The sequence below is a fragment of the Manacus vitellinus genome, unplaced genomic scaffold (genome assembly GCF_001715985.3).
Source record: "Manacus vitellinus isolate BGI_N305 unplaced genomic scaffold, ASM171598v3 scaffold_21_pilon, whole genome shotgun sequence".
In the NCBI taxonomy this organism is placed as follows: domain Eukaryota; kingdom Metazoa; phylum Chordata; class Aves; order Passeriformes; family Pipridae; genus Manacus; species Manacus vitellinus.
The window spans coordinates 544,008-564,089 of NW_021939546.1; the positions used below are offsets into that span (position 1 = coordinate 544,008).

The window sequence follows — 20,082 nt, forward strand, 5'->3', positions numbered from 1 at the left end:
CCCTCTCCACGTCCCGCCTTTACACCTACCGCCGCTGCCGCGGGCACCCGTCCTGTCAGCGGGGGGAATAGAGCTTGCATGAGCAGACTCATTTTTTCACGTGTTCTAAAAACATTAGTGTCGGGCACTTTTCTTTCGCTGCCCAGTAGGTAATTGCTCCATGCATTTGTGTATGTGTTCGTAGACAGACTTCTGTATTTACGTATACAAGTACACGTTTGCATTACTTAAGTTACCTGAGTAGTGACGTATTGGTTGGAAGTGCTGTATCTGTCGTGCAGTGGAAAGTTCTGCTGTGAAATGTCAGTCAGATATGACCCTGTGGTTTCTTGATAGGTGTCCTTTTTATCGATTGGATTGTATTTTAAATAAATTGCAACTAAAATGAGTATTTGTTAAGTTGGAGCAGAGAAATATTTACTTATATATGCTACTTACGTGTTCATCATCTGTTGATATGCTTCGTGACCATTGTATTAAAAAAATTTATACTTTGTTTTGATGCGTTTTAAAATCTTGAATGTTTTAGTTTCTTCTTATCTGGCACTTTTCCAGTCTTACTCTGGTTTTGGAAGTGCCCAGAAGAGGGTATAATGTTTAAGGAAAAGCATGCAGATATAGTATAATCTTACCCTCTTCAGTATTTGTTTTATGGTACATATCTGCAAATCTGGGTCAGTACCACTTGGGCTTTAGACCGGAAAAGATTACTGTAGATCTATTTACTGAATTTACATTTGTAAAGCATTTGGATTCCTATAGGAGAAAGCCTTCAATACAAGTAAAAATGAATTTGTAATCTATACACTACCATTCAAATTAGGGTTTTCCAAATTGTTTGCCTCCTTTGGCTTGATAACATCTCTCTGATCATCCCCATCATATGGGGATGTCTGATTACATTGTTCTCTTTTCTTCTCAAAATTTAATTTAAGGCCTTCTAAGCAAAATGTGTTATTTTGAAGTCCACTGAAAAACAGGAAGACAGCAAAATTATTTATTAGAAAAGCCAAAGAAGCTAAATTTCTGTTTCTATTGCAGATTAAAAAAATATTTCTGACTGTGCTTTTTTATACTGGAAGCTGCTTTTGAATATTCTACAGATTCGTTTTAGGAGATCTAAAATAGTGGTTTTGTGAACATAAACATATTTTTCTGTGTTAGTGTTAGCTGCTATGTTGATGTTTGATGCATCTGTGGAATGGCAGCAAGCTATCAATATATTGGCTTCTCTTGTCACTGCACATTACTGTTGGTGCTTGACAAATGTAGTCATGGTTTAACTGCACTAATTGCTGAGTGCTTTATGGGGATTTGTCTCTAAAGAAGCCAGTGCTCTCTAAGTAAATGTTAGACTTAACTCACTGAGGCCTCTGAGCAAGATAAAAGATTTGTGTAGTATTTCTATGCAGCATTTCAAGTAGCACAGTGGGGAAGGTGTTTGTACAGTGGAAGGTTATCACTGAGTGAATTCCAACTTTTGATGGCTGGTGTTCCAGACTCGTAGAAAACTGTGTTGTGAAATGTCTTGACAGAACATCAGGTTCTGCGAGACAAAATTTAATACCTGTTCTGGTTTTCCTGTTGTACTAGGAGCAGGATGCTATGAATTGGTTTGCAACAGATAGTCTGTGGCAAATTTACTTGCTCTTCAGCTTTTATGCAGAATGCTAGATCCGTAGGTAATGTAATAATAGCAAAAAATACCCAAAAATACTGTAAAACCTGACAAACTTTTGAATGCTACTAAAGATCACAAAAAAGTAATCTATTTATAGGATTTTTCAGTTGGGTGATTAACACTGGGATTTTGTGTTTTATAAAGAGAGGTTAGTGTCCCAAATTTAGGAGACATTGACCTGAAGTTCCTTCTGATAACTGTAGTTACCAATTGTATCGTGAGGCAGAGGACAAGCCAGCAGGGTTGCTCACGACAATAATCATGTAAAGAGCACTTGCATGCTTGGAAACTTTCTGGCCTCTAGAGGTTCAAGTTTTCAGACTCTTTAGAAGTGCCCCATGGACTTAAGTAATGTACAAGAGACTGTCTTTGAAGGGCCAAAGAATAAGCAAGTTTAAAGCCACACATAACAGAAATTTCCTGTATCATTTCTTTGCTTTAAGATTTTAATCCCTTTTGTTTTGTTTAACCTTTTAAGGAGAGAGATCCCATTTTCCATCTTGGTCACTATTTTATTTCAAAAGATACCTCAGCTCTGTTTACTCAGTTTAGTTACTCAGGATACAAAATAATTCAAGACACTGGCATAATCTTAAGAATTCACTTGTACTCCTAAAGATGTGAACATGTCCATTACATGGCATCCAAGACAGTGTGGGCTAATGCTCTCAGACATCATGTCAGCCTACCTGAAGTGCATCCCGTGATCCACAAACCAACCTGAACAGAGAACAAAAGAGGATTTCTAACATGATTGGCCTCAATTTTTTTTATCCGTCCTTTCCTGTTGCTAGTGTGTAAAACAAATGGAGTAAACAGCTCTGATTTGGAGGAGATAAGTGCACTATGGTTATCTGGAATACTTTGCAGAATTAAGCTCTCTGTACTACTAAACAAAGAAATGCTTTCATACTCTTTAACCATAGAAGTGTTTTAAATAAAAAGTACACTTAACAAAAAACTGTCAAGTTATGTTGCATGTTGATTCACTACTCTCCATATGCTTTGGAGTTCATCCAGGCTTGAGTTTTGCCAGAAGTGGTTTTCCAGTTCTATTTCAGGGGATGAATGTCTAATTATTATTCAATGCACATGACTTAGCAGAATATACAAGTGATGGAAGAAGTTGACTCTGAAACATCAAGCATTACAAGTGCTTTCCCTCATTCTTGTGTTCCCTGGCTCATATTTAAGCGTCTTGGTGGAAGAGCGAAGTTGAAAAGAGAAATTGTTTCCTGAGTTTGAACACTTTCTTCCTTTTTGATACTTTTGGAAGTCTGTCCTCCCGTTGCCCTGAATATGTTCTTATTACAAGTTTCCTAGCAGTTTGTCACAATTTCAAATGGAGTCTGTCTGTATGTGTTGCTCCCTAAATGCAACACTGGGACTCCTTGCTCAGAAATGTGTTCCAATGACGTGCATGGCATATGTGCAGTGAGTCCTCTGCGCTGTGGGTGCATTAGTGCACATGTGACCAAACCAGGCTCGGTAAATCCTGTCCCTGCTGCACATGCAGCACGTGCACATGCTGGATGAAGTGGACTAAGTGTGTCTACACTCACAGGCTGATTGTGGGGAGGAAATAGAAATTGGATAGGAGGAATGTATGGGAAGAAATCAAATAATGAACAGTCCTTTTGCTGAATGTGATAAGGAAGTCCTTAGAAAAGTAATTCCCCTTGAATCAGAGAGTGAAAGCTTGTGGTTGTCTGTAAGCAGATGGATGCTGTTGTCCATGCTCTGAACTGGCAGGATGGCTTTTGCGAGTCAAAAGCTACACGACTGCATTGGCACAGTGCTGAGCTCAAAATAAACCTCGCTTCTCTGGAACTTCTTGCCAAATATGTGATGTAGTCAGATGGCATTTGGGAAGGATTTTCTGTCTCAAACGCATTTGATTTCTGCCTGAGAAGGAGGACAAATTTGGATAAACCCATATATACATTATTCTGTACATAAATATGGTCGATATTCTGCAGTGGTCCTGAAGCCTGCAGGCCACTGCTGGTCTCTGAGGTTGTACTAAATGGTATGCAGTTAATACAGATTTGCACTAAATAGCACATTGGTTTAAAGTTTAGTGTTATAAAGGTTCATGGAAAGTTTCAGCAAGAAACGCTGAGAAACGTAGAGAGTTTGTTGTCCCTGAAGCTTGGGTTCCCAAGCAGTTTTTATATGTGAAACAGCTTTGCCTAAAATTATCAGATGTATTTCTTTTTATCTTCCCTGGATTTTATCAGTAGTTTTCTGTGCTTTATGTTCTACGATATAATGGGGTTATTAGAAATAGTCTTAAAAAATGCAAAATAACAAAATCCCGTCTCTAAAGGAAATCGCTGTATCTTATCTTTCAAATAATCAAAGATAATCATTAGCACTTATTTTCTATAATTCCTGATTCTATGAATCAGGAATTCCCCTTATTTATGTGTAGGGGAAATACTGAAGAAAGTTAACTTATTAGGATTTTCAGTAATCCTATTAAGAGAAGACTTTTGTAGAGAAAAATTTTGTGAGAAGCTTCAGGAAGACCATTCTTTCTTGATCTCAGCAGCTCTAGGCTGAGGAAAGACCATGAGAGGTTGGGTGGGAAGGAAGAGGACTTACCTGAAACTGTAAACACCATCCATGTTGTGTGAGTTTTGTTGGTGTTTGGTTTGTGTTTTTTTGGTGGGTTTTTTCCTTGGATGGGGAGAGAGGGGGTGTTGTTCGTGTGGCATTTTTTGTTAGATTATGGTTTCTTTTTCTCTCCCCTGCCCCCCTCCCCAACCCCCTGCCTGAAATTTAGATCTAATGCCATAAGCTGTTAAAAAACATACCTCCTTTTCAGGTTAGATGCTCAAGAGTTTTGTTGCTGGAGTTCTGTGTGTGTGATGGTTGTGTTTGGGGTTTATTTTACGAAATACAGGATGAACCTTTGTCTGAGATTAGGTTCACAACAATGCACTGGTGGCATATATTTAGATGGAAAATAGAATGTTTTAGGTTAGCTCTGTGACAGTTTAAAGGCAAGAAATTAAGGATAGTTTGAGTGAGGCCATTCTCATTTCAGCCTGGCACATCTTAATTGTACTTGCTCAGTGCTGTGGAGTTGGCTGGGTAGTCCAAGATGCCCCTCTTAGTTTACTGTATCTACAGCTAAAGAGGCAGAGTGAGCATGTGCCCATACCTTAGCTGCTCCAGCTTGTTATTTGTTTGACTACTGGAAATTTCCAGTGAAAACAATTTTTTTTCCTGCAAATAGTGATGCAGAGTATGACACCTAACTGTGTGTGCTTCTACAGAGTCTGCCATGTGGTGGTAACCTTTGAGAGAGGATTTGGGCAAGGGAATGGAAGTGGAAATAATAGGTAGTTGCTTGCCTAGTCAACTAGATGTCAATCCTGATAAAAAGATGGGCATGAAAAACCTCATGATTAAACATGCCTTCTTTGCATAGCTATCAATAATTGAATATGATCTGATTTTATCAAAATACCGTGCTTTAATGACAAATACCATTTGTACTTTTCTTTAGATGTTTCTGTATCTCATGGTGCTTTTTGCAAAGTAATTCTTTCTTTTTCATGTTGTATCTAGTTACAGAAACATTAGGCCAAAGTAAAAATAGATGAGTGACTCACCTAGTTAGATAATTTCAGGCACTCACTACAGAGCACTTAGTGGTATTATTACTAGGTTGAAACCTAGTGATTCAAAAAATGTTTATGGAACCATGAATTTTTTGGTGATATAAGAACAAAAAATGAGAAATTATTACAGAAGACATTGAACCTGCATGACTGTGCTGAAGCAGTTCTTGTTTGTAAGTGCTAAAATTATTCATTTGTAATTCGACCAGCAGAAAGTATGAAGGGAGCAAAGAAAAAGCGAATTGTGTTCTGTAGATGGACTGAGAAAGATCTGGTTTTATGCTTTAGGGGGTGAGAGCAGTATTTCTGAACCCATAAGTTTTCACCTACTGTTGGTTCACATGTAGGATGACTTCTACTGCTTTTCGTTCGTCTGTTCAAGTAGTGTGGTCTACAATGAATATTGTGAAGCTTCGTGTTGTAAGCATGTAGGTGTGGTATTTTGTCTTCTTTTTAAGGTGAGGCTAGTACAGAGGAATTTTATTTGCATAATTAAATGGTGCAATTTCAAGGAAGGAGAGGGAGAGTTCAGCACATGGAACTTGACCCTGACATCCACCGTGCTCTTTGTGTATCTGCCTTGCATATTCACACATGAACACAGAATATTTTTTGAAAAAAGTCCTGATCTGTTGGATTTGATTTACCATGAGTGGAACAAAAGTAACTGGTCTTAGAGAAAAATGCATGTAATTTAGCTCTGGCAGTTTATGATTTTGATCAAATTGGTTCCTGCAGTCTGGCTTGCCCTATAAGGGTCTGACACCTTTTCTTCTATTTATTTATATCTCAATTTTCCTTCCATTTACCTAAGTCAAACTGACCTCCCCTGTCAGTTTTGCTCCCTGAAGGAAGCGAATGTTCCATGTAATGTAGGCTGCTTATTTTATCACTGTGGAAGTCAAATTCCTTAAAGGTGAAATAGTAAGTCATGTTTACTGCTGCTCAGTGAATTGCAAATCATATTTTCTCTTTGTGTCCTCTAGGTACGTTTGTCGTACGTGCGCGTGAAGTATCTCTTCATCTCTTGGTTGGTAGTGTTTATTGGCAGCTGGGTTATGTATGTTCAGTACTCCACCTACACAGAGCTATGCAGAGGACATGACTGTAGGAAAATAATAGTAAGTATATTTAGCATAGCTTTCTAAAGTGTTTGACTAATTCCACTGCCAATTCAGTCAGTGCCCTGTGTAATTTAATCAAGTTCTCATATTGAATTGTAAGATTACAACTTCAGTTACAGATAAAACCACTTGTGTCAACGTTATTTTGGTGCAGAGTTATTAAAATTGTTTTCTTAGATTTTTCTTTCAAGAGTTGGAAGAGATGCAGTTGTTGTCTCCTTTCTCAGGGAATTTATTAAATATATTTCTCTGTATTTGTTTCAGTGTGATAAATACAAGACTGGAGTTATTGATGGGTCAGCATGTAGTAGTCTTTGTGCTAAAGAAACACTGTATTTTGGAAAATGTTTGTCAACAAAGCCCAACAATCAGGTAAGGTTTTACTCATCCAACCTATTTCCCACTGAAATGTCATTGTCTGGAACATCAAGAAGACCTTAGTGTCAGCAAGTTGTATCTGTTTAATACAGATTATTTCAAACTTCATTTGCTGTGACATGCAGAGCGTGTGTGTGTGTATGTACATAAAAATATCTATACATGGAAGATATAATACATACTATTAATTTATACAATATGCACCTATATACAATAGTATAGATTATTCCTGTATGTAGAGGCATATATCATTATTTTATAATAGATGTGTTTTGGAAACATATATACTGGATCCTTCCACAGTTTGACAGAATAAGCATACTTTTGTACAGCATACTGCTGCTCTGCTATCCTGCTTCACAATTAGAAGCAGCAGCCTCATAACAGCCTGTGCACAGTGGCAGTAATGCCAATACACTGTTTGTGAAGCTGTGTTTTGCCAGTGTAGTGTCTCCTAAGTACCTGCAGCAATGTGTTGTATTTGAGGTTGCCATTGTTCAAATTGCTTTATGCATTGTGTGTGCACAGGACTCCGTTTGCTGAGCTGTGTTGCCATTTGACTCCTGAAGCAGTGGCTGGAAGACAGGTAGTCTTCAGATGGACTTGTACAGTGTTTTTTACATTTTTCCCTCTTCTTCTGCACAGATGTACTTAGGAATCTGGGGAAATCTGCAAAGTGTTATAAAATGCCAGATGGAGGAAGCAGCTCAACTTGATTTTGGTACTGACCCAGAACCAAGGAAGGAAGTAGTCCTATTTGATAAACCAACAAGAGGAACTACTGTTGAGAAATTCAAAGAAATGGTATATGGTCTTTTTAAAGTAAGTATATGCTTATTTATTCTATTTTGACTGAAAGGCTCATTTTCCTGAAGCTGGAGAGAATACCCTATTGTATGAGCCTTGTTCAAGTGCATAATATAAAAATAATCAGCACAAAACTAGTTTTTCCCAGAGGTGCTTACCTTGAAGTTTGAAGTAACTAATTATTAGGTTTTTTCCTTACATTTTAAATTATGGAAGTTGGCATTCATCTTGCATGTTTACAGCCTTGACTTGTATTTGTATAGAAAATATGGTAAAAACATTTATTTTTTGGTGCTTTTGAGATTATTGTTCATGCTTGGGAAGAGTTCCTGTGTTAACTGAGCAGCAGCAATCTCTCTATCCAGAGTGACCAGTCATACTTGTCCTTTCTGTGTTACATTCACGTGATGCTTATTTCTATTACCTTAATGCTACCCCAGAATTTTCGTAATATAATCACCTTGATGCTTTGTTAATTCTGATTTGGGGTTTTCTTTCTTAAAATTATCTTGCTATTGTCATAGCTTATCTCCTATTTGCCCTTGCATGTGCATTCATGGTAGCTGAAAACGGAACAGTTCTGATTCCAGCAGTGGCTTCTGTGTATTGACACAATCGAGGTGGTTATATCAAATAACAACATTAAGCATTTCAGTACACTTAGGTTATGGGATTTGTACCCAGTGTGTCTTGGTACTTTTTATAGTTGGCCAAAATGTAGTTTATAATGTAATTTCTCTATACCTGTAAGGTTTAACCAGCTGAAAACTAAACCTGATCTAAACATTTGCATTCTGCATACTCTTTCTAAGAGAATATCGAATAAGCTAGTTGATACAATTTTTCTAAAGACTGATCTGACCAAGAATAATGTTTGAATTTTAATGTTTGCGTTTTGAAATGCAGAGAACACTCGTACTTTCACAAGATCATATGCTTAGTGCCTATTAAAACAGAGCAAAAAGGAAGCTCTTCAGGCATCTGATACCAGGTCCTGTAACATCCATACTCAATGGAAACTGGAACATACACTACCATGCTATTCATACGAGATAACAGGAGGTAGAATGACAGATGGATTGGTGGTAGTTAATGAAATCATACTTAATCCTTTTTGCTTGTTGCTTTTAGGCAAAATTGGGTGAACAAGGAAATCTTTCAGAACTGGTTAATCTCATCCTGTCTTTTGCTGATGGAAACAAAGATGGCAGAGTCTCTTTGCCAGAGGCGAAATCTGCATGGGCACTTCTGCAGCTAGAGGAGTTTCTGTTAATGGTGATCCTCCAGGATAAAGAACATACTCCCAAGTTGATGGGTTTTTGTGGGGATCTCTATGTGACGGAAAGAGTTGAATATACCTCTCTCTATGGAATCAGCCTTCCATGGATTATAGAACTTTTCATTCCCTCTGGCTTCAGAAGAAGCATGGACCAGTGGTTCACTCCATCATGGCCAAGAAAGGCAAAAATAGCTATAGGGCTTTTAGAATTTGTGGAAGATATTTTTCACGGACCTTATGGAAACTTTCTTATGTGTGATACAAGTGCCAAAAACTTGGGATATAACGATAAATATGATTTGAAAATGATGGACATGAGAAAAATTGTGCCAGAAATGAATTTGAAGGAAATAATTAAAGATCGTCAGTGTGACTCAGATTTGGACTGCATTTATGGCACAGACTGTAGAACACTATGTGACCAAAGCAAAATGAGATGTACCACAGAAGTGATTCAGCCAAACTTGGCAAAAGCCTGTCAGCTACTTAAAGACTATCTGCTTCGTGGTGCTCCTTCTGATATCCATGAAGAATTAGAAAAACAACTGTACTTATGTATTGCCCTTAAAGTCACAGCAAATCAGATGGAAATGGAGCATTCTTTAATACTCAATAACTTAAAAACTTTACTGTGGAAGAAAATTTCTCATACAAATGATTCTTAGCTTCTTCACCAGCAAAGGGAGTATTGATGCCTGCCATTAGAGGTGGTCTGCCACATTTGATAAAAACAATCTGCACCTTTTTTAAAAGATATTTCTTTACTCAGATTTTATTAATGGTTCTTTCACTCTTGCCCTTCAGTAAGTACCTTATGACAGGGCTTCTCAAAGAATGAACATGCCACTGAATGATCGGGCAGAGGCCAGAAGTACTTCTGGTGTTCAGTGCTGTGTTATGGAAACAAAAACTCTGCATGCTTGACCGTTCTGTGCACTTTGTCAGATCTTGAACAGGATGAAAGTACTCAGTGTGCCACCACATCAAGAGATGGAACATCTTACAATTCTGTGAAAATCACTGCTCACTTGTGAAATACCTGCGAAGGATTTTTATCCCGAGTAGGTTTCTGAAGAATCACCACTACTGCAAATAATGTGTTCAAGTCCAAGCTGCTGTTATGAATAAACTGAATCGTGAGATTGAAGTTTACTAATATCTTGGCATGGCAGAATTTGCACATTAATAATTTTTTAACTGTGGAAAATTAGAATTTTATTCTAGAATGGACAGGTTGTAATATAAGACTTAAATCAGATTCTGTTTACGCATTTGTTACCTCATGTTTACATCCTGAATGTTTAAGTAGTTCAACACTTCTTAATTAAGTCATTGTATGGTGAACCAGGGTGAGGGCCAAGAATTTTAGAATGTTATTTCTTAAATCATCTATGTGGTCTAGCAGCAATACCAGCATCCATTTCAAAACCTGTAAATTGTATTTCAGTTGAAATCTTTAACCCAAATTAAGGTGTAGCAAATTTTGAAAAGTAAGGAGTTTCTGGACTAAGCTATTGTATGAAAACTGAAGTTAATTAATTTTCAAAAATACTGATAGCAGAAGTGTGCTACCAATTAAAAAAAGGAAGCTTGCACAGGGTGGGAATCTGCCGTGTAATATGAGAAACAAGTTAATAGTTGTGCATAGTCTTGACTCTTTACTGTCCCTCCAAATTTAGCTAGACTTTTACTTACTTCTTGCAATAGATAAAGAAGATTTATGTGAGAGCTAGACCTGAACTGCAGGACAGAAGCTGGATTATTCAGGCCCATGGAATATTGCTTAAATTGGAGCCTATGAGATAGTGAGAGGTAGGAAAGAGCTGGAAAGTAAGTGAGCTGCAGTGTGTTACTGTTATCCTTCTTTTTCTAGTAGCATCTATGAGTCATTGTTAAGTCTCGAGTAAGTAAATATCATCTGATCCTGGCACTCCACATGGCATGACCACTCTACCACCTTTATTATCCCCTTGTTGCTCTTCAGATTTACATCTATGTTCATAATCTTGCAGAATTGGACATCCATAAAACACCTTGATACTGTGCTCAGTTCTTATCTGTTAATGTTTAATTTATAGATGCTTTAGGTATAAAGTTGTTCAATCCTTATGATTTTAAAGCCGGTCATCTATATTACTTCTGAATCCTGGCCCCTTAATTCATTCTCAGCTTTATTTAAATATCTGAAAGGTTAATTGCTTTAGGTATCCTGTCTTAAATGCAATCTTTGAATGATTAAACTGAAGTACTGGGCCACAATAAAGTCACGTCTTCATACCCTATGTGATAATATGCAGCTTGGGTTAAGAGAGTACTGTTTTGTGAACAGCAGCTTTTTAATTTAAGAAATACTGTGCTCATGCTAATTCTTGTCTCAAACTTGCTACTGTGCTCCAACCACAAACTAATAAGTATTTGTAACCAGCAATGCACTCAAGTGTAAAGTGGTCATGTTCTTGGTGAAAAAAACTGAGTGATGGCTAAGAGGTTTTGGGCAGAGAAGATTCCTGCTGTTAACAACTGGAAAACATGTTTAATGTGATTTGTTGTACAGAACCTTCATATTTATTGCTGTTGCATCAAGTTGAAGCTTTGGTTGGAACAAAACACTTGTTTACAATAAATCACAGGCCTCCTTTTCTCTTTCAAGAGCAGTATTTACACCAACAATCAGTATCTTAAAGCAAAACATTCCTCACGTAGCCTACTCGACCCATGTTTTAACTGTGCAAACAACTTCAGTAAGTCTAATGGGAAACAAAGCACTTATAAAACTGAGATAGTAGGACCTGGGGGTTCTTGGGTTGGGAGTGCTCCTTGGAGGGGCTCTCTCGAGTTGTGTTACTGTGCCAGGATAAATTGCCTTGTGGAATGTGATGTCTTGGACTCTGGTGTCGTGGCTGCAAGGGAGTCTGGGAAGTTTCCTTATCAAGGCCTTGTAACAAAGCACATATGTGCAACTCAGAAGTGAATTCTCTTATCAATCACTTAATAATGTTAAGTATTCAGCTTAAGACAGTACCTGTTTCAGTAGCAGCCAGAACGGGGAGGTGAGTGTGTGAAGTGCCTGAAAGCCTAAGGTTACCTGTGGGCAGAGGTTTTAGAGCCTATTTCGACTACTCTTGTTCTTTTCCTAAGCTACATCCAGACTGCCACCTAACGTTATGCTGAAAGAAAAATTGTGAAGGACATGTAAAGCCCTTTTTAAAATGTTAAAATCTTTTTCTAGTTAGAAGCAGCAAACTCTTATACCTAGTCTTTGATACTCACCATGCCAAAGATTAAAAAAATTGATTTCCCCTTCTTATAGGAGTAATTCTAATGCAGCGACCTTGGTCTTTGAAGTCTTATCACCTCTCTTCGCAGTGAAAATTCAATTCACACAGTACTTTGAGAGGGGAAAAAAACCCTTTCAGGTAAAAATATCTAGATAATAAAAAATATTGTCTCTTTTTATAAACTATATAAATAAGCCAGTCTTACACTGTTGCTTCTTTGATAAATTTATTCCCGCTTTTTCCAAAGCTTCGCAGAAAACTGTGGAAGTTGTCTTAACTATCAGTTCTGCGCTCCTGGGCCCGGAGGAAGCTGGCCTTCTTCTGAGCAACACGGTCTTTCTTCTGGGCGAGGGACATCTTGGGACAGTTCCATCTGCAGTGTAAGCACAGGGTACGATACAGTCAAGGCAGAAATAAGCAAAAAGGTGGCCAAGAAGCCTGTAGTGCACCACAAATGTGATTAAGAGTGTGACGGAAAAATGTATGTATGCCCACTTCTGTAACATGTTTTATTTTCTTGCAATGACTTAAGGCTGTAGTTGGGGCACCACGAAAAGTTGGACAGTTTGATTTCTCAAGAGGTAAACCCTGTACTCTTTTGTATAGACATTATCAGCCCAATGCAATAGGTGTGCCTTGATTTCTTTTCTCCCACACCCCTGAACAATGAAAATAGTTTAGTACTGACAAAGTAGTGCTCTCAGCTGAAGAGAAGCAGCTTTCCCACTGAAAACACTAAGACCTGAAGATACACACCTCAGAGTTCCAGCTATTCAGGCCACATGCATGCTTCACTTGGAATTTTTTTGCTCTTGAATTTCAGATTCCTACTGCTAAAGTTAACTCCTAAGTTATACAGAACTGCTTTTATCTTAATCTGATCTACAATGTGAATTTTGACACAACTGCTATGTGAATTGCATTACTTGTTTTACTGTAACTAAAATATCCTCAACTGAGAAGTCACATGGATGTTAAAGAGAATGAGTTTTACCTCTTTTTCTTGACTTCTCTCTTGGGTTTCTTTTCATGGACTGGATTATCCCGTATAGCAGCATGGGCTTTTTTATACATTTCTTCCATCTTAAAAAGAAAAAAAAAAATAAATTAAAATTTAAAGTCACCAAAATGGTCCAGCTGTTGGATATCAAAAATCCAAGATATCTCTAGCTGAGCATGCACTAGAAACCAGTTTCATCACAATACAGCTTGTAATTTGGCATGGTTACCTTTAAAACGCTTCCTTCATACAGAAAAGAACTGCCACAGCATTAAGAAATTCCTGCTGTCACTATGTTAAATTTAAATCTCTAACCCCAAACTCAGGGCATTTAACAGAGAGTAATTTTACCCTTATTTTACAGTTAGTTACTCTAGGGCCTTAGTTCCCTACAGAACTAAGAAGTCTCATAACTACAGGCTGGCATCCTGCAGTTGCTGAAGCCTACTTTCAGTGCTGCAGCTTCCCCAGGTTTCAATTAAAAGGCAAGCCAGAAAGTTATTCTACCTAGAATAAAATGCTTCGTGTTTACTTTATAAAAAAATACTTCACACAAACTCTGGCACCAGACATGTAATCTTATCACTTTTCAGACCCTACTGCAGTACCCATTACAAAGCTGCTTAATAAAAGGCAGAAGTTGTGAAGCTGTAGCTGCTTTTACAAGTCTTGCAAGAACCATGGTAGTGCCTGCATTGTCCCCAGGGATGCTGCTCTGTCCCAAAGACAACTCTGGCTCCATAAGGGCACAAATTTTAAGAATACCTTTGCTGGTGGTTAATTAAGACCACTAGATCTCAACTGTGAAAAACTTTCTAAGAACATATGTTTTAAAGCTCCAGGACCACTTCCTAGGAAAACCAAGCAAGAATATTACAGGCAGCAGGACAAGCATCTGAAAGGAGCTTAATACTTGGAACAAGTGGAAGAAGCACCTCTGTATTCTTACATATCTTCCAGTGTTTTGCACAAAACACTAAAATTTAAAGCAGTACTAAAATAAAATGTATTAGACTCTGTAGATTCATGAAATGCTAGCTCCTACAATACAGCTAGCTTGGGCTATTCTGTGTTCACCTGGAACACAGAACTCCTTATAGGGTCACACAAATCCTAACACAGATTTGACACGGATCCACGTGCTCACAGGTGCAATTGCTACAGCTGCAGAAATGACAGGCTGTGGTGCAAGGTAAGGATTGAGTGGATAGCATGTACAGAAACTTCCAAGTTAATTTCTGTATTGGGGATGAGGGGAAGTGGTCCAGCACAGAATGCAATCCTGTAAGCTTGGATTTAAAGGCAGAACATTAAGCTTCACAGCAGGAAAAATGGTCCCACTTTTGAAAGTTCTATGATATACTACAGAGCCCTTAATGAAGGAAAAAAATATTTTCTTTCCACAGATAACATACAGCATGAATCACATAATTTTACATACCAAACTTACTTGCATTACTACAGAAGGCCCTACACAAGACTTATCAGCATGTCTATTAATGCACAAGATCAGCTAGGTAAATCTTACCCCGTCAGGTGTTACATTGTTCTTTATGTACTGGGAGAACTGTTTCTTGTAAGCGTCTTCGTCCTCCTCCATCAGGTAACGCATATAATCTGCAACATTCTGGCCCATGATGTGCTTGCGGTGAACCTCCGCATTGAATTCCTTGCTTTCCGAGTCATAGCCAGGGAAACGTTTGGTACTGTGGAACAGCAGTTACAGTCAAATTAAGACACTGCCAAATGCTCTAATTCAGAGGCTAAGATCCACACAAATTATTGGTACATCAGATTCTCCTACAGATAACTGAGGGATAGGACCCTCTAATTAAAAATAAGAAGCAAAAGTTTTAAGTTCATCTTAGCTGCCATCAGTCCCGTCTTGAAACACTGCAGTACATCATACACACACCATGGACCAACTACAGAGTGTTCAGTCATTGCGAGTATCATCATGTAGCAGCCAAGTCAGAAAAACTGGACAGTTAGTCAAAAATAGGACAGCATGGGAGAGGGGAGGAAAATACGTAAGAGATCTCAGGATTTTCTTTCCTCCACTGCTGCCAGCAGAAAGCAGCAGTCAGCTGTAATATGTGATAATTTTAAATGCAGATGGACTGCTCAGGTTTACTATTGTACTGACAACTGGAGCAACATACCTGGAATGCACAGGTTTTCATGGTGAAATGAATACCTACACACATTTTGGTAAAGACTTAACAGAACTCTAATGGATATTTACGTAAATGCATTCAGTCACTTGACTTTTAGTAGAATCAACAGTGTCTGAAAGTTTCTCAGCATCTCAACAGTTTTGATATTCCCAGCAGCAATATCAGAATTGCACTTGTGGATTAAAAAACAACCAACAAAAAACCACCAACTCAGTACCTAGGCTACATAATCATTACCAGGTCAGAACAAAATTATTAACATAAAGTGTTAATAGCACTTTAGTATAAGCAGACTGTCATATAAGAAGCATCTCAGGTTAACCCTAAAGAAATTCTTCCAAACATAGATTACCTATGAGGGATGGACAGACCACCATCCACTGCACCCTTCAGAGCACCAAAGACTTTGTTTCCAGTGGTAGTTCTGGCAAGACCTGCATCCAGGTAACATGTAAAAGCACCAGGCTTGCCATCCACACTTTCCACGTTGTATTCATCACCAGTGACTTCAACTTGGCCTTCGTAGATCTTATCGAGGCCAAATTTATTCAGAAGCTGTGGGGAAAGGAAAGGCACTTCTGAAATTCTTCCCATTAGCTGACAGAAGGTAGAGTCAACACCACCTTAAAATGTGAATTTGCAGTAGAATCATGTTTTTAACAAATTTCTTTACAGAAAGCTTTTTAACTATCACCACTGTAAGAATGTCTGTTATGCTTCAACCTACAGTTCCAAACAGGCACACCAGTGAACTTAAGACTTATTCATGAGCTCATGTAGGAAATGGATGGATGCAGTTTACATGTTTTCAAACTCTTTAAGGAACATTTCTTACATTTTCATCTAGACTCCCTCCCTCTGCCAAACTTAGGGGCTGAGACTTAAAAGTGGGCTGCTGGAGCTGAAACTGTGTGCTGTCATACTTCTGTGATTTGACAGTCACAAGAGGCCATCAAATCTATATGGTAAAGAGCAAAAGTTATTATTTTGAGAAACCCACAGATGAGGTGGGCTGACACACCATTCAACGAAGTGGGCTTTCCCTTTCATAAGAGAGCCAGAAAAACAAGAGCAGCCACCTGCAGGCGCCATGACAATACGTACCCTGCGTGCCAGGAGCAGGCCTGTGCAGTAGGCGGCTGCGTAGTTGGTCAGGCCAACCTTCACGCCGTACTTTGGCAGCTCATGGGCATAAGCAGCACAGACAATCATGTCGCCTTCAATCCTGGCATAGGCAATCTGACAAAACCAAAACAAACGTTAGTGTTCTCACAATTCCAGGCTCCGTTTATTGTTCCTTTGGCATCTACTTAAGCCAACAGGAATACTGTATGGAGGTGTGCAGCTCACCGCCAACCTCTGCGTGCAAGCTCAAGGGAGTGTGGTGTTTTGGTTTGCTGAGGGTTTGTTTGGGGTTTTTTTTCCTTGTGATTTTTGGTTGGTTGGTTTTTTGTTAAAGGAAGAATCAACTCCTCAAGTAAGTATAAGTATTCAAATCTGTATTAGGACAGTGAAAACGTATTTGTAATTACCTCTCCACATAGGTCAAGAGGCCAGGAAACTGCCTACAAAATCAACTTTTCAAAGAATCATTACAGATGTGGGTGAATTCTCTCCCACTTTCTGGCACACCTCAGAAAAATGCAAAAAGCATGTGACACAGAGTTTGTGACAACACTGTTACTAACCTTATGGAATGATTTTATTAATGGGTCTGAGACTATCATCATCTCAGAGGTCTCCCGTGAGACAACAGTACTATCAGGTATGTTTTTGATGACTCCCACACCTCCTTTCTACATCCAAAAGTTGTCCCCTTTTTGCAGGATTCCTACATACTGGAAAGGCACTATCAGTCAGATGCAAGCACCTGCCACTGATTTTTGTTTTGAGTTTCAAAGATTAAATAACCTTGTCGATGACTGAACTGACTATTCTCAACAGCTAATCTTTCTATGAAGGAACAACACATATTTTTCCAGCTGCCTCTTTTTTGAGCTTAACAACATATATTCAAGACACAACAAACATGCCTAAGTTTTTAACTTCAAAATTAGTCAAAACATTCTGAAAATGAAACAAGAAAGTGAGCCCAGTGAGAAATAGCATATGATGCAAGACACAACGGCATACTTCATAAACACGGAAAAATGCTTACTGTTCTTATTTACCAGTATCCTTTAATCTCACAGGAAAGCCATCATAAGGCCTTGCTGCTTCATATGACCCACATAACATCATGGAAATAAAACTATCAAAAGAGAAGGCACCTTCAGATACAACACAATAGCCCATGAAGGTTGACAAGTCACCCTGTCAACTTGGTTGCCTTCAGCCAAGCAAAAAGGCCTCTTTTTGAAGCCCTTTACATAGCAGAAAAAAAAACCAGAGAAATCTTCCCTCTCCCTAAAATTTGCTACTTATTATAGCATCATTAAAGCAGCACAATCTTATATTACAAATAACCTCACAGAAGAACGTTAACACTAATAAAACTTCATTTCTATGATGAACGTAATTTATTACTGAAGTTGTGACAACATTAAAGATTGTTCTCCTCTAAGGAACTATTTTACAATAAAAAAACTTCTCAGATCCAGCCTAAAAATCCCAGCTGCTCTAACCACCCCCCCTCCTGTTCTCCCTGGGAAGGCCAGTGAGCAGGCAGGAAGCACCAGAGGCCTTACCTGGCAAATGATGTCTCTGTTGGTAACACGCACAATCATCCTGTACTTAGGAGTGTTGTACTTGTTTTTATCCTGAATTACCAAACGTTTGCGGGCATAGTAGTCAGTTTTTCCCTCTGAAAAAGCAAGAGTTGCAGTGTGGAAAAACGTGTGAACAAAGTAAGACTAATCATTAATTATAAGTTACAGGAAATTTAATACCTCTCCTTCTCCTGAATTTCACTTGGTATCTCTTGAAGTACGCCTTATTCTTGACAACTTTCACAAACCCCTTGGATAAGAAATATAACTAGATGTTATTAACATATAACCACATAAGCCAAGACCATCCAATTAAACGTGCTATGAATAAAACCGTGGTGCAATCAGGAATAAAACAGGTATTCTTATACATTTAGATAAAAAGCATCATAAAAATTAAATGGGGGGAAAAAACCACAACAGGTCAAATCCTATAAATTCTGCCCCTCCCACAGGAACTAATGCATACTTATCCCCATAACTTCGTACAGAAGGAGAAAACCAAACTGTATTTGTCAACTGGAGGCCTGTCTGCACGGACCGGAGCAGTGACCGTGGTCATTTCCTGTCACTCGCGCACAGCCAGTAATTTCTCGGCCGCGTTCTGCCCCGGAGCCCCTCCTCCTGCAGCCCCCTGCCCCGGTCGGTCCGACGGGCACCGGCCGCTCTGTCAGGACCGGCACCGCTCCCCCGCGCCCTCGGCCTCACCCGACCCAGCGGCCGCCGCCCCGGGCCGGCGGAACCGGCCGAACGCGGCCAGGGCGACAGCGCCGCTTGGTTTTTTGCCGGTGGATGGGCCGGGCCGGCCCCGCTAGAGCCGGCTTCGTTAGCCGCCGCGGCGCAGCCCCAGCAATGCAAGCCATGCCACGCCGGCAGCCGCCCCGGGCCCGCGTGCAATCGGGCTCCATCCGCCGGGCGGGGACGGCGCGGCGGAGTGCGGGCCGGCGGACGCAGCCCTCCCGGAACTTCCCTAAAGCCCTGCGGGGCCGGTTACTGACCATCGCTGCCAGGCACTGTTCCGGTCCCACCAGGCCGGGCGGCCCGTCTCCGCACGACAACTGCGCCCGCAGCACCGGGGAAAGGCCGCACGCTCCCGCGAGCCGCAGATCCTCCCTGCCCGCCGGGGCGGGGCGCCGCCTCAGATATGACGCTCATGATTGATATCAATCGCTTACTTGCGCGCCCTTGCTGCCCCTGCCGGCCCGGAGGAGCCGCGCGCGCGGTCCGGCAGCCGGCCCCGGGACAGCCCGGGATCGAGCGGGGCCTGAGCACCGCGAAAAGCGGCGGCGCTCCGCGGCACGCGCATTTCCTTGGGCGCGCAATTCCCCCTGCGCTCCGCCACTGAACTGCTGCGACCACACCCCGAGTACTGCCGCCACTGCTGCTTCCCCCTCTTCCAGAAAGACATCGAGGTGCTGAGCGGGTCTAGAGATGGGCACCGAAGGTGGTGAAGGGTCTGGAGGGTAAGTCCTACAAGGAGCGGCTGAGGGAGCTGGGGATGTTTAGGCTGGAGGAGGCTCAGGGTTGACCTTATCCCTCTCTAGAAGTACCTGAAAAGAGCTTGTAGTGAGGCGGGGGTCGGCCTCTTCTCCCAGGCAACCAGCGACACGACGAGAGATCACAGTCTTAAGCTGAGCGAGGGTTGGACATCAGGAGAAATTTCTTCACAGAAGGGGTGATTAGATATTGGAATGGGCTTCCCAGGGAGGTGGTGGAGTCACTGTCCCTGGAGGTGTTCAAGGAAAGACTGGATGTAGCACTCGGTGCCATGGTCTAGTTAATATGGTGCTGTTCAGTCAAAGGTTGGACTCGATGGTCTCAGAAGTCTTTTTCAACCTAATTGATTCTACGATTCTGTGATATCAGAGAAATACAATTCTAAGGAAAAAAATAATATTGCTGTCATCTAATGCCTACATGTAATGCATGATCACTTGCAAGTCTCCTTTTGTTAACTACCTAAGCAGTTATTAGCCAGGGATATATCCCAGCAAAGGGGTTCGTAAATGGAAAAAATA

The 20,082-nt window shown here is 40.2% G+C and overlaps 3 protein-coding genes and 1 non-coding gene across 4 annotated transcripts in view; 2 read left to right on the forward strand and 2 right to left on the reverse strand.

The window, feature by feature from the left end:
- The first annotated feature begins 6,206 nt into the window (after window positions 1-6,206).
- DIPK1A (divergent protein kinase domain 1A) lies at window positions 6,207-11,547 on the forward strand. Its single transcript, XM_008921895.3, has 4 exons — window positions 6,207-6,434; window positions 6,702-6,809; window positions 7,461-7,637; window positions 8,754-11,547. Exons 1-4 carry the CDS (start codon window positions 6,372-6,374, stop codon window positions 9,564-9,566), a joined length of 1,161 nt encoding a protein of 386 aa, XP_008920143.1. The 5' UTR covers window positions 6,207-6,371; the 3' UTR covers window positions 9,567-11,547.
- Window positions 11,548-12,388: 841 nt separating this feature from the next.
- RPL5 (ribosomal protein L5) lies at window positions 12,389-18,341 on the reverse strand. The gene is made up of 7 exons (XM_018072072.1): window positions 18,245-18,341; window positions 18,044-18,159; window positions 16,461-16,595; window positions 15,709-15,911; window positions 14,708-14,885; window positions 13,174-13,262; window positions 12,389-12,552 (listed from the first exon to the last, which is right to left on the reverse strand). The coding sequence occupies exons 2-7, from the start codon at window positions 18,080-18,082 to the stop codon at window positions 12,453-12,455; spliced, it is 744 nt and encodes a 247-aa protein (XP_017927561.1). The 5' UTR covers window positions 18,083-18,159; window positions 18,245-18,341; the 3' UTR covers window positions 12,389-12,452.
- Window positions 15,047-15,143, reverse strand: LOC112841071. The gene has a single exon (XR_003212709.1). It is a non-coding gene; the product is annotated as a small nucleolar RNA SNORD21 (small nucleolar RNA).
- Window positions 18,342-19,423: 1,082 nt separating the features above from the next.
- Window positions 19,424-20,082, forward strand: part of EVI5 (ecotropic viral integration site 5) — a 75,616-nt gene continuing 74,957 nt past the window's right edge. Inside the window, exon 1 of the mRNA XM_018072066.2 lies at window positions 19,424-19,527. The gene's annotated coding sequence lies outside the window, so the exon portion shown is untranslated. The remainder of the gene's footprint in view (window positions 19,528-20,082) is intronic.